The 14,428-nt window shown below is 41.0% G+C and overlaps 1 protein-coding gene across 12 annotated transcripts in view; it reads right to left on the bottom strand.

Moving 5' to 3' along the window:
- Positions 1 to 14,428, bottom strand: part of agrn (agrin) — a 464,513-nt gene that overhangs the window by 12,853 nt on the left and 437,232 nt on the right. For 6 of the 12 annotated variants that reach the window (XM_081608532.1, XM_081608541.1, XM_081608533.1 and 3 more), the window contains 6 exons: positions 12,880 to 12,996; positions 10,872 to 11,055; positions 8,854 to 8,941; positions 8,186 to 8,209; positions 5,404 to 5,436; positions 2,247 to 2,471 (listed from right to left, as the gene is read on the bottom strand). In XM_081608532.1, the coding sequence (XP_081464658.1) occupies positions 2,247 to 2,471; positions 5,404 to 5,436; positions 8,186 to 8,209; positions 8,854 to 8,941; positions 10,872 to 11,055; positions 12,880 to 12,996 (671 nt within the window). The remainder of the gene's footprint in view (positions 1 to 2,246; positions 2,472 to 5,403; positions 5,437 to 8,185; positions 8,210 to 8,853; positions 8,942 to 10,871; positions 11,056 to 12,879; positions 12,997 to 14,428) is intronic. The other 6 variants (XM_081608537.1, XM_081608538.1, XM_081608542.1 and 3 more) reach the window with 3 other exon arrangements.

Raw genomic sequence — 14,428 nt, 5'->3', positions numbered from 1 at the left:
CTCAAACCAGATGTTGGACTGGATTTTATTTCAATGTCATTTGTGAATATTAGAGCCTCATTTTCAAAAATGGAGCTACAAAGGTTGAAAAAGGTTATCATTTTGGAGAAAGTCTCATCAACATCAGTATTTCCTCTAAAAAAGAGGCAAAAAACAAAATTGTTTGATAAAGGAAAAGCCTCAGACTCTGAGTCCGACAGCACCAAACTATTTTTTATATTAGACAATTTATTTAATTTCACATAATTATCGCAGTAGAATCCATTTGTTTGTTAAATACTTAATGAAACGTATTTACCGTGTTTGATGTTTGTTGTGAATGATGTATAGTCACAGACTGACGAGGTAATTAGTCCAAGTTTGTCGTTTATTGAACGTTAAGAATCTACAGCGGCTGTGATGAGCCAAGATAAAGGTAAAAAAAGGTAAAACAACCTGAACAGGTGATCAACTCTAAACCACTCGCACCGTTTTACTCTCTATCTCTCTGCCATTTAAACACACCCGTTGCCATGGCAACCTCCTGCGCTCCACAAGCCGACCAGAGATTATGTTAAAAACGTTCAGTCAATTACAAAATTTTAGGTTTTCAGGCTTGATATTTATTTTGCGATCATTAATAAGCCTCCCCTGGTTGATTAGTTAATTTTAAATTTGTGCTCTGCTGGTTATTTTGGTAATGCAACCGTAACACACAGAATTGCGCAACACCTTGTTGAAACAATAATTACTGAGATTATTATTGTTGTTGGGTCATTAATTTGAACATGTTTGGTTGATTTTTTTTCTTGTTCTTTCATAAAGTTCTGAACGTTTTGATAAGGACCCAGAGGAGGACGTGCTGCTCTCAGCCTCCTGGCTGCGTTCAGTTTGTCACCTCATGCTGAGACTCAAAACCTTCCGCGATGGTCGTATTGCACTGCTGCTCTAGAAAAGCATGAACAGTTCAGAAACAATATGAAATGAGAAAAAAGGTATTCATTAACTGATTAAGTCGTGTTTTAGATTGTTCTTGAAAAACGAATCAGTCACGGCTGATTAGTGGGTGAATTCACAGCTGCACAGTGAAGCCACTGATGTTTTACAGCTGACAGCCGCTCCTCTCTTGCAGGTACTGCTTACCCCTGCTAAATCTTTTAGGGGTAGCGGTACCCAACCGTACCCCCTTACTTTCACCCCTGGGTTTTATGTAACCACATAAAGTAGTGTCGTGTAAAATGGAAGGAAAATTATTATATTTCACTTTACAAATCTGACTTTCATTAGAAAAGTGGTAAAAAAAGAGGAATGTTTAAACTTTAAAGAAACCCATAAAAGTTTATTTTAATTTCTGCAATAAAAGAAACAGCAAATATAATAAAAAGTTGCTTTGGTCAGATGAGACCCACATTAAACTTTTAACTGAAAATAGAGGATAGATGGCGCTGCACATTGGACTTAATGCAGCAGGTCCACAGTGAAACATGGCGGTGGCCCCGTCATGATGAGGGAAGGTTTTCCTCAGAAAGGCCAAGAACGCTGATTAGAATTAAAGAGATGGATAGAGTTACAGACAGGCTGACCCTGGAAATGGAGCTGATTCAGCAAAGTTAAATCAAACTGTTTTGATTTAACTGTAGAATGCATATGTAGAATACGCATTCTACATATTTGCATTTGTAGAACGCAAATATAAATAAATGCATTCTACAGTTAACATATTATTTATAAAAAAGATATTCCTTCCATCTCAGAGTTATGCATGTCTTTGTCAATCACTTAACATCCTAATAAAATGCATTAAAAGTGACCTGTTATGCTCTGTGAACAGGTTAGGATGGTTTTATGGGACAAAATGTAGAAAAGTTAATGTGGTTTCAACACTTTCACATCCCTGTCTGTTATTTCACATCCAACAGTTATTTCTCATGAATCTTGTTCTGTAGCTTCCAGAGTGTGGCAGACATGTTGGGCTGCAGCAGCGGTTCTCCGTCTCAACACTGATCACCGTGTCTAAGCTGCGACTTCCACACCGCGCCTGTCTGTTGTATAAAGCTTCAAACGTGGGCGTGACCAGGCATGAAAGCAGCCTTAATCTGAAACTAATCAGAGTCATCAACTCAGAAATAAGCGGGGGATTCAGGCGAGATATCACACGGTGAGCAGCAACACAAAGACATACGGATTCAGTCTAATCCTCCTTTAACTGAACCAGGAAGAAAGAAAGAGAGAAAGAAAGCTTCTGCTGCTGATTCTGTTTTTCTTACCTGCTGGCTTTGATGCGTATCCAGCGGTTGGTGTCGACACGCACCGATGAGCTCAGCACCACGGCCTTGGAGCCCAGGTCATAGGTCATCTGGACCCGGCCATCCACAATGGCCAGCGCAATGTAGTCGGAGCGCTCCACGCCCTTCCCGCTCCACAGCAGCAGACCCTGCGTGGCCTCGGTCCGCACACTCAGCTCAAACTTGTTGACCAGCAGAGCCTTTTCACTGGGAGGACATGGACAGCGCATCAGAACCAGACCCAGCAGCTCTTCAGGTACATGTCTGAAGTTGATCTGCACTGAGTTACTAGCAGCCACATGAAGATGATTAAAACACCTGAAAAGACATTCATCTTCATTTGCAGCAGCACAACCTTGCAATGATTTCATCCATTTGGTTTGTTAGAAAAATCCAACCTTCAGTTTGATTAACCTTTAGTTGATTATTTTTATTTAAATGTGACGGTGCATATTAATGAATGAACAACTTTGTAGGAAATATACCAGAATGCTCATTTCCATCCATCGCCCCATAAAACACAAGAAAAACATTCATACAATTTCATAAATAAAAATAAGAAATACTATAAAAATAAAAACTACATAGTCAGAAAAAACCAGATGACTTCACTTTGCCACACCAGCAGTCAACATGAAGTCGTTTTTCACACATTCATTCATCCAGCTGGGGTTTTCATGATCTGATGTGACCAAAGGCATGAATTTCCAATAACAGAAGATTTAAGAAAACCTGTTTATGTTTGTCATGGTAGGACAGAAGAGACATTTTTTGGAAGCAACTCGTTGATATGTGGCTAGTTTCTGATGGTTGCTATGGAAACGAGACAAAAAGATGCTGCTCTTTCTGCAGTTCTCCAGCAGCAAGCTTTGAAGGGGATATTTTCTATTCTCTGTGCTGCTAAGATGAATATATTTATGTTCCATATTTGTCTCCTGTGGGAACAAATTGTAATGGTTTACTAATTATGAGTTTGAGATTATATGGGTACTAATAATCTTTGATTTTAACATCAATTACTTCTCATCTCACTGAATACATGCTTTTAAATTAAAGGCTGGATTTTAAACTAAATCAGTGGGAGGTAATGCTGCTGCAGTAAAATATGTACTTGGAGGTAAGTACACATCATAACCAGGAATGCTCATAAATCAGCATTTTGTTATACATGTTTTTAATTTATTTGCTGCTAAAATCCCTGAAATTTGGGCTTTGAGCCAAATTCTAACAGCATTCGGGTCGTTTTAAGGAAACGCAGACGGAGCTCTGAAGTAGCAGGTTCTGTTTCCCTGTTAGCCTTAGCAACATTACTGAGGCTAAGCTAGGCAGCCATTAGATCTCCCGCCTCTTCACCTGCAGGGAGTTTGGGGGTTGGGTGGGGTGGGGGGGGGTTAGCTGATTCCTCTATCCTTAAAAGGCTTCCACCGCCTCAGCTGTGCAGAGGAAACCGAGGCGCCTGGAAGCAGCCACCGCTGCATACAGAAACACTTAGAGGGAAAACGCAGCCAACGCAATCCTAATGTAAACAGGCGGATTCTCTGCAACTGTTCACTCGTCTGGAACTTATTCTGCTACTTTCAAACGGAGTCTACACAGAAAGACAAAGACAGGGTGAGGAGGACGCATACAGCAACTGAGGATGGGGGAAAAAAAACAGAGATTACACAAGACACATGAGGAGAGAAAGCAGCCGGCACACAGAACAGCAAACAAACGAAACGGGAAGGGAGGGGCGATCTCCTGAATCAGGATACTTCACTATGAAACCAGCAAAATCTAAAACTTTTACAGGCCAGTTCACCTCAGCAGATACTTCCAAAAAAAAAAAAAAAATCAAGAAATCTATTTTTCCCCTTTACTTGGAAACCAATACACCCCTTATATGTACCTAAAGCTGCTGAGGTAAACAGATTTAAAAGCATCACATTTTCTTTTTTTTCCTCAAGGGGAGAAAAATAAACATGAACAAACAAAAATGAAGCTTGGGTGAACCCGACTCCTGGCAAGCCCTCAAAGAGTTTACAAGGCCCAGTAAATCTCGCCGCAGCAGCTTGTCAGTGATAAGGTCAAGGTTATTAAAGGTGCAGAACGTACAATGAATAAAGCAAGGCTGGCACTCAGCGCTCTGAATCCCACTGCACTGATTCCTGCTGCGATGCTGCTGCTTTCTGGGCATCATCTGCTGCTCGTAGGTCCTCACAGGGAACCCACACTCTACCACTAGGTGGCAGTAGTGGTCAGAAGAAAACAAGTGACTGAGAAGCTGAACTAAGTTTTGTTACAATCAGGAGTTACTTACAACAGGAACAAGTCAGATGCTGATTTGGTCCTTTAGGACAGATGTAAACCGTTTTTCCCCAGGATCATAATGCATCACATAACTTCCATAAATTTAAATGTATTGCGGGTTTTGCAGAGAAACCTGATATTTGCAGGTATTTTCAAACTTTTGGCACCAATCTGATCAGCATCAGGCCTCTGTTATTGATCACATCATTCACACATGATATGATCAATAACAGCTAACTACAGAAAATGTTGACTTGAATTTTATTTCACTATTTCTGGCACCCTTGCTAGCATGACGCCCCATATGCCGCATGTAGTGCATACCCACTTTTCTGTACCACTGGTTACCATAGCAATATATACTAATTCAGGATGCACAATATAATCAGCACTAACATCTTTATTGGCCAATTTCAGAAAATTATTTTAAATATCGGTCTGATAAATAAATCTGGGGTGATTTAAATCTGGGTTTCTCTGCCTCCTGCTGAAGGACAGACTGGTTGTAGTCTGTCCTACATTCAAACTTGTGCAGCCAATTATTATTTTTTTAAATGTATTGATGTTACATGTTGTACAATCAGTGCCCTGATTCAAATGTGTTGATTAAAGTCCAAAGTTAATCAGACATTCCTGCTCATGAAGCAGTAGATATAATGATATGCATGTCAGGAGAGGCTGTTTGACATGTTAGCATATAAAAATGATCATTTTGTGACTTTTTAAATAGAATGGGAGGCTTCAGGCCTGTCAAAGGTCAAGGAGGGGTTGTCTGGAGAGGAGCTGAGGGATGAAACAAAGGTGGAATACAAGTAAAGAGGGCAAAGTTGAAAAGCTTTAAGAGACTCACCTCTGATCTGACGGGTTCTCCAGAGATTCGGGACTTAAGGGAGCAGGGAGAAAGTCATGCAGAGGAAGCGCAAACAAGGACAAGGAAACAAGGAGGAGGGAGGAAGGAAGGGAGAACACTGTGAGCCCAGCGCCTCACAGAGGTCTCCCATAGAGACCCAGAGCTGCAAAAAGCTAATCTGCTGCACTCCTCCATCGACCGCATGGAGAGTCCAGTACAGCTGCTGTGGGATCACAGGAAGCACCAGCCCTGATAACACGAACGCTCCTCAATAAATGCAAGAGTCAGGATGGATGCAATGAAAAATATCCTAGCTTTTCAAGCTTTTTTTTAAAGATAAAGTACATTTATCGTCAGCGACTGGCTTTAAAGTCAGAGTCCAATTATTGAGCAGCTTCTTTTTTTATATTTATGCCGCCGTGCACCACAGTGCTGCTGCAATTACCTTCTGCTGAGAGATGAAAGCGCTGCATGAAGAAAAATTGGGCGATTGTCAAAGAATGGGGTCAAGCACAGTATCAGATGAGTCACGTGTGATTCGTCAACCTTAAAATGAGTCTAGCGAATTGACCGTTCGAAGAAACAGAAACGGCGCCCAAAGGTGATAGTTTGACACTTTGGCCTTTTTACTCTCTACTTAATGGCCGCTGGAAAAAAACAAAAGGTATTCATTATCTTTGTAAAATGAAATCCCGCTGAACTGATTGGTTTGCCTTGATCCACGCCCATCGTGGTTGCTCTTAGCGACTGTAACATCTATTAAACTTTGACAGTCTGCTTCAAAGGACTACTGTCCCTCTAGCTAAGTGAGATTGAGGTCCAGTCTGCCCACTGTGGAGTGCTCTCCACTGGAGCTCTGCTATACACAAGCAAATAAATCTGTGATTAACATGTCACAGCCATTCACTGCCAGCTCTGTAATTATTCAAAATTACAGTTAGAGGTCTGGAAAAAAGACAGTGATGCAGCACAAACTGTGGTGAGAACTGAGTTTTCAGTCGGCCTGATTGGAGCCGAGTTCTGCTTCAGCGCCTGGTTTACCTGCTGCCCAACCCACCAAGCAGGTTAAGCAGAGTCTATTTCACTCATTACACTGCTAAGCTAACCATGTAGCTTCTCTTTCTTTAGTTGTTCAGAGGTAAATTAGTCATTTCAATGTGACATGGAAGGCAATAATAAATATTGCCTTAAATATTCAATAAATTAGAGTAAACATCTGATGGATCTCGTTTGTCAGATTAAAATGACTTTTTAAAATAACCTTTTACACACATTTTTTATCAAGTCCACATTTCTGTTTATATAAATAGATTTTAAAAAAAAATTTGTAGGCGTGTGCATTTAGCATGTATCATGTATTGCAAATAATTCTATAGGAATTTTGTTGTGTTGTTTCAATAAATTTCAATTGATGTTGAATAAAAAACAAAACTGACAGTATTCTCATACATTTTATTTTTCCTGTTTTGTCCACTGAATCAGTGAATATCAGCAAATAAGGAAACACAATTAAATGCTGTTACAGCGGCATAAAGTAATATAAATCACACTTTTTAAGGGAAGTGGTGTCCTGACCATGCCTGTTTAAAAACGGAGGAATGTTTTTCAAGGACAATGTTTGTGGTTGTAAAGTCATGAAGTTAGCTAAAAAAGAGGTAATAAAGAGTTTTTCTAATCAAAATTTTTTATCGTTATCGTAACAGAACTGCAAATTATAGCGATAAAATTCTTAGTCGATATAGCCCCTCACCCCCCTCCCTCCTAGTCTGACCTAATTTTAAATGTCATGTTTTCATTAACTGTAAGTGGAAAATCATTAAAATTTAAACAAATGTGTGTAATTATTCTGAAAAATGTGTTTCACTTGGTGATAAGTTCATTTACTGGGTTTCCTCGATTGATTTTTACCCAGAAAGCACATGGGCTAAAACCGTTAGTAAAACGGTCACTGAGACTGACTAGATTATATTTCATTGAGGGAAACCTGGAATGCAGCGTTCATAACAAACACGTGTTCATCTGCTCTACTGCTAGCAAACAACAGTACTGATTAAATAACATAAAAGTCAAGCAGTTCCCTAAAAGTCCAACAGATGGCAGCAATGTGCCATGCAAAACAAAACACCCACAGTTTACAGGACACACCTCCTGCTAAAGAGCCCCCTGGTGGTTGAAGAAAAATCCACATATAAAGTGGAAAATACAATATATGAAAAAAAATCTGAATGCTCTCTGGTCTTGTTCAGGGGGCCGGACCAAACGTAGCGGCGGGCCGGATCCGGCCCGCGGGCCGTAGCTTGGGGACCACTGGTTTAACAGAATTGGTCTATAAGTTTTAAGTTCTAACGCGATGAAATCCAGAAGAGTTCAGCCGATACTAACACTACGGTCTCCTCCAGCTTTCAAGCGTCCCTCATTAATTTCCACCTAATGCTACTCAGCATAAAGTAACTGCAATTCATTGCGTTTATGAACAACCATGCATAAATTATTGCACAATCATGGTACAGCAAATCATTTTCTCTGGTTCAACACAAAGCTAATCATGCAGACATTCATGCTTTGCTTTGTACTGGAAAAAAAACAAAAAACTGACTGCAAATGTATCCCAAAATAATCAAATGTGTCAATTGAAATGATGGAAATGGAGTCTGCATGTGAAGACCAGACTGGATGACTCTCTGAATGTACTTTAATCTTTTTGTTTGGGTTAACTGATTAAAATAAAATGAGTTGTTCTGTTAGTTGGGCTTGATCTGAACGCCAGACTGAGTTTACTTACTCTGGGATCTCATTGGTCAGTTGGCTTGAAAGGAGAAGACAGTGAGGGACATTCATATGAGACACAGACAGGAAGTGGACGTCAGATAAAGGAACAGGATGCACATTAAGACGCAGACGTGACTGACAGACCCCTGGTTTTCACACAGCACAGTGTTTGTGTGAAGAGCAGCAACCTGATGCCTCTGCTGCTTCATCACTTCTACACTTTATGCAAACCTGGAGGCAACCAAAACACAGAAACTACATCATCATCTGTGTCTTCAGGTTGTTGTTTTGTTTTTTCTCACAAATCTGTCTCTTTACTTCAGCTGACAGATCTTCAGCCTCCTGTTGGATAACAGAAATTGATCCAATCAGGATAATAAGTTGTGCGTTCCTGTTGCCCGGCGGCAGCGACTGTGGAGCGGAGCGGCGAGCCAGCAGCTCGGGGCGAGGCTGTGATTGCTAAGTGTCTGGCTAATTAGAAAAATCCTGTCAAAAGCGAGGCAGGGTCGCCCACAGACAGAGAGAGAGATATTAGCGAGGCTCTTAGTTTCCCTGAAGCCCTACCGCTGATGATCCCATCACACTCACCAGGGGAGGAGGCGGATAGACAAGACGGTTATTTGGTTAACCATTAACTGCTACTGTGGACATGAAGCTTAAAAAGACGCTCTTCCTCCTCACCTTCTCGTCACGGCATTGTGGTACTCGATGAAGGTCCGTCCGTCAAAGGCGATGGCCTCCGTCTCTCCGGCCGACTTCTCGTGGATAGCTGGCAACAGAGAGAGAAAACACTGAAGAGGATGAGACCACACCGAATTGATGAAGAGCAAAGGGGTTGGCTGGATTTAATCACCGTGAGAAGGGACAGCGACTGCATGCACAAGGTTAACGCAGAGGAACACGGAGATGATGAAAGGGACGGGCAATCCAGCTTCCTTTCATGAATATTCAGCTGACACTTTTAATCATTTTCACGGCTGATCTATTACTTTGATAGCAACGTAGCACAGTGCCCACATAAAAGAGACATCATGTATAACACTGATATTATCTGATAGGAAGAACAGAGGTCTGACTGATGGAGATGAACCAGGATCCAACTGGCCTAATCCAAGCCCTGCTCATATAAATGATCCTTCAGGGCTTTGGAAATGTCCATCAGTTTGTTCCTACTCGATACCAACAAACTGCTTTTAACTTCAGGACAAAGACAATCTGGGTGAATGTCCAAAAATCAGTTCCACATGATGAGTTTATATTTTCGATAAACTTATTGCCCCTCTTATAACTGACTGGATTAACCCTGGTGCTTCACTGCAGCAGTACCAGTGTTTTCTATCTGTGTGAAGGAGTTCAGACCATTATGTGAAATATGGTTGATTTCAACCACTTTGGACATTTTAGAGTGTGAACCCTGGCTTAGGGTTACTCCACCATGGCTGGATCCGAGTCCAGAAAATCTTAAAGTAGTTTATGTTTCATCCAGTCAGAGGTAAACTTTCTGGAGTGATGCTGGCTCTGTGAGCTGAAGGTCCAAACAGAAATCAGGTTGTTCTTCTTCAGTATCATCATCAGACCTCTGAGAGGTGTGAGTCAGACCTCTGTTAATCTGTGATGCTTTAGTTGAGCTTTGGTTTAAATCTTTTCATTGTTCAGGCTTTAGATGATCTGGATGTTCTGGTTCTGGATTTCTCTTTGATTCTGCAGTAATCTCAGAATCCCATCCAACCCTGGGAAGGTTCGTCATCTTTTTCTCTGATCGTGAAGCTCACTGTGGTGGACTGGAGTCAAAGGTCAGTGGCTTTGCTTCTCATTTCTTCTTGAATTTCCTTTGACTGGGATGTTGTGTCTGTAATTCATCAGAGGGAAGAAACTGAACATTTCTAAGTGAAAACCTACAGCTCAGAGGGGAGAACGCTCCATTTTTCTGAGGTATGTGGTTCATTCTAGTTTGCAAACTCTACATTTTTTTTCTTACAACCGTAAATAGCACCAACAATTGATGAACATATGTTTTGTATAGCCTGGTTGATTCGCTCCAAACCAATAGGTGGAAACATGCCTAATTCATATTTTACTTATTTGCAACATTTCAAAAGTTTGCTTATAATTTGCATAGCAACTGAATGGAAAAATGTGATTTAGAGGTTTACACTATTCTCAGATATAGTTACATTAAACTGTTGTAAATTTTAATCAAACTTTTGAAATGTCCCAAAAACAAGAAGAAAAAAAAACTCTTCAGTTTGGAGAGAATAGACAAAGAAAAGCAGAATGTAACTTCATCAGACATTGATGAAGTTGCATCTTGTACATGGTCTGTAAAAGATGCAAGATGCAGCAGAGGTTGCAAACAAGCATCTTAGAAAAATATTTTGCTTTTAGAGTTTTGCTGCCTACTTCATGCTATCAGTCTGGTACAACTGAAAACATTTCTTGATTTGCAGGTGTGGCAGTAATTTGGTCTAGGTGAATAAAACTAAACCATAGAAATGTGGTTAATAACAGCTGTTCTATCATTTAACATGGAGGGTTGTTATACTTTCTCATAAGGCAGTAAATGCAGTAAATGTATAGCATGTGTGCCATTACAAAGACCGCAGCATGATCTCCATCCAGTCGTTTGGATTCTGATCTCAGCTGGTCAGCGGGCTAAGATCAGGTGAGACAGAAATGCAGCACAGGAAGCAGCCACTCACCGTTCTGACACATGTCCCCTGAGAAGCCGCTGGGACAGGAGCAGTCGTAGCCGTCCAGCTCAGGGTGGCAGCGGCCGCCGTTCTGGCAGGGCTCCTGGAAACACGGGTGGCCGTGGAACATGGCCACGTTGCTGGAGTTCAGGGCGTTCTCCTCCCGCAGGATGGGTGTGCTCATCAGCATGACCTGGAGGCAGAGGCACAGCTGGAGGTGGGACTGAACGGTGCAGGTCTGTCCCACTGTCAGACATTTAATGACGCAAACCTCCCACTTCTGCACCTATTTTTTAACATCTCACCTCTGAAATTCACAACCACTGAAAAGGTCATGGCAATAATATGTTATGATTGTTCTTAAAATCCAAAAGGCAAAGGAAGAAACAAAAGTGAGAGGTAAAGAAATTTATATCACAGGCTTTAAGATTGTATCTGCATGACATTATGAACCATCTAACACAAACAGACATCAAGTCTAAGTCAGGCCCCGAGTCCCAGACCTAAAGTCTGAGTCTAGCCCCAAATGTCTTGTCCAAGTCAAGACTCGTGTCCCAACCTTAGGTAGACATCATGTCTACAGTCTTTGTCCTATGCAGTGTCAGACTCAAATCCTTATGACTGGCAGAAGCATTTTAAAGTAATGTATGAAACAGAGCATTAAAACATGCAACAATAAATATGGTGTTAGATGGACCTAAAATCTGATTGGAGCACAGAACATGTTAGGCGACCTCAGCAAACAAACTCGGTTCAAACCTGAACAAGGAGAACATTTACTTCCCCTCAGAGTAAATTTAAAAGTTAATACCAAGTCTGATCATTCTGTGATAATCTATCACAACTTTTCAAAACATGTTCCACTGCAGAGTAGCCCAATTTGCAGCAGCAGAGAGCAAGTGTTTCATTTAGTTTTTTAGAACAAGGCAGGCTTTTCAGTGGACGAGCCTGGCTTGGAAACTTTTTAAATGTTTTGATGCAGTGGGCGATTTCTAGGACAAATATAGGCAGCCTCTCTGCAGGGGGCGCAGGGTTAGCAGAAGGCTAAGCAGCAGATACAGAAAACATGTTTACAGCTGACAGAGGCGCATTGAGCAAGACCTGCAGGCAGATACATATATAGAGAACTAATATGGCACACAATGCAAGGTTTGGAACATACATTGCTTCTTAGAAGAAAAGTATATCTGAGCTTAGAATGAGATCTGTTAAAATTTAAATACAAATATGTATTAAATTCTTATCATCCTTTGCATTTCAGCTGGTTCAGTTTCTTGTCTTTTATCGAAGCTCATCTGAACTTAACTCACAGTAAAAATGATCACAATCTATTTTCCTTCTATTACAACACTTTACAAAATGATTTTGTGTTTCTTTTGAATTGAGAGCATTCATTTAAAGGCCATTGAGTTTCTTTGTTGAAGGATCATTAAACTTAATGACTGAACACATCCTAGGATCTAAGGCAGTGGTTACAGTGAAGCTGCAGATACCATGTGTTTCAGACAATGCTTTCAAAGCAACCAATTAAACAGCACATCAAAACTCAAATAAATGCCATCTTCCACGTAATTAACAATTCCCCCAAGGCAAAGCACAACAAATGTTGCATTTTGTTTCCGATTGTCTCAAAACTGTCAGGGATGGGAAGTTTGCCGACAAGAACTCCTGACAAGTTTCTGCAAACATTTCCATCCAGCCCTTTGTTTTTGAACAGTTATTCTGGGAGCTCAGAGATGTTTGCTAGAAAGCTGAGAGAAGAAAAAAAAAACTGGAAATTTGTCAGGGAAAGATCTGAAAGCAACAAAATGGAAGGACTTTGGAATATTCTAAAATTAGCACTAGCTAATCCTAATGAGCAGAGCCACTTCTCGTCACAGTGAGAGCTTATGATGGCAAAACGGCTAAAATCAGGCCGCTGTGGTCTGAGACTGCTGAAACCTTCTGGTCTCAGGAGCCTCAGGAGTCACTGCAGTTCACATGAGTCATTGAGATTGTAAAACTGTTCTTATTTTACCTTCTGGATGGTTCCCTTGAATCCCTCTGTGAGTGCAGCAACTCTTGCTAGTTTGCTGTAATCGGGAGCGCCGCCAATGAACAGCGACTCTTTCAGGTTGAGATCTGTGTGCTTGTTCTGTTGAAAACAGACGGGACACACAAACATTTCAGAAGGTGAGACAGAGCTGACAGAAAAGATTCATTTCCATTTGAATCACTTCCATACTCAGTCAGGAGTTTGCTATTTCCAGAAAAAGACTTTTAAGTGCTGCGATATGTGGTGGAAACCCAGGGCCTGTGACAAGTTTTCACACAACCTGGATTTTTTTAGAAACGTTGTCATATTATAAACACTTCAATGTAATTTACTGGGATTTCATCAGTAACACAGGGTTGCATGTAGTTGTGTAGTGAAGGTAAAATGATACATGATTTGGTAAAAACTCTAAAATAATCAACTGTTTGCAAAACTGCTGAAGATTTCCCACACCACCACCATGTTTAGCAATGAGAAAACTCAAAATGTTCTGCATGTAAAATGAAAAAGTTCAGAGCATCTTCATGACTGATAGCTGGTTCTCCTACCTGAGCTACATGTCTCTGCAGCTGCTCCAGAGTCACAATGCTATGTCTGTTTCTCTATTTCTCTTAGGTTATGCTCAGACAGCAGGTCTTGATGCTCAATTCCAATTATTTTTTGGAGGTTTTGTGATCGCAGTCAGATCTGATCCATTGGCTTAGAGGCTCAAAGCGACTCGCATGTCCAGAGGAGGGCTGACGTCACACAGCAGCGCTCTGCGTATGGCCGCCGCCGCCGTCTATGGAGCCATTTTAAAGTTTATTCTAGAGTTATTCAACATCACAAGATGAAGGAAGCTGGTGAAGGAGAGCTAACAGCGAAGGCCTTTTGTGGAGCATCAGTTTGAATCAGTGGTCCCCAAACTTTTTCCTGTGAGGGCCACATAACTTTTCCCTTCTCTGGTTGGGGGCCGGAGTCAGTTTGTAAGAGAAAAAGTGTGACGATTGCAGGAGCGCCTAAATGTAAAAATATATTGTTTTCCAGAAAGCACAATCAAATAACCCCCTCTGGGTTCTTCACAGAACAAAAGTCAGGAAATAAATTATAATACTATTGTGATGGCTGCAGCCACACAAATGTGGTAACTTTCACTTTCACCACACGCGACGGGTTCACATTCACTCTCACTACAAATGGGTTCACCTCACTTATATTTGGGTTTCTTTAAGTCTAGGATTTAATTTACAGAATAACTGGTTTTGTTTAGAAGGCAACACATCACATTGTATTCTAGAATAAGTGCGCATATTTTAGTCTACATTGTTGTGTTTTGCTTGATTTGACCGTTGTTTGTTTTTGAGTTTCCTTAGTGCTGACAGCTCCAATCCTTTAGGAGAGCAGAGAGGTGGAGCAAGACAGCTGAGACTGCAAATTGGTTCATACCACTACTCATCATCCAGAGGGGGGGAATGGGATTTTTCTATGTTAGTTTCAGTTAGGTTTTTGTGTATTTTCCCCTTGGTGTGTTGTATGTGGCCTGATCAGCCAG

Source organism: Poecilia reticulata, chromosome 7 (assembly GCF_904066995.2).
Source record: "Poecilia reticulata chromosome 7, P_reticulata-male-v2, whole genome shotgun sequence".
Classification (NCBI taxonomy): Eukaryota; Metazoa; Chordata; class Actinopteri; order Cyprinodontiformes; family Poeciliidae; genus Poecilia; species Poecilia reticulata.
Note: the sequence above shows the minus strand (reverse complement) of the source record. Positions and strands in the feature narration are given on the sequence as shown.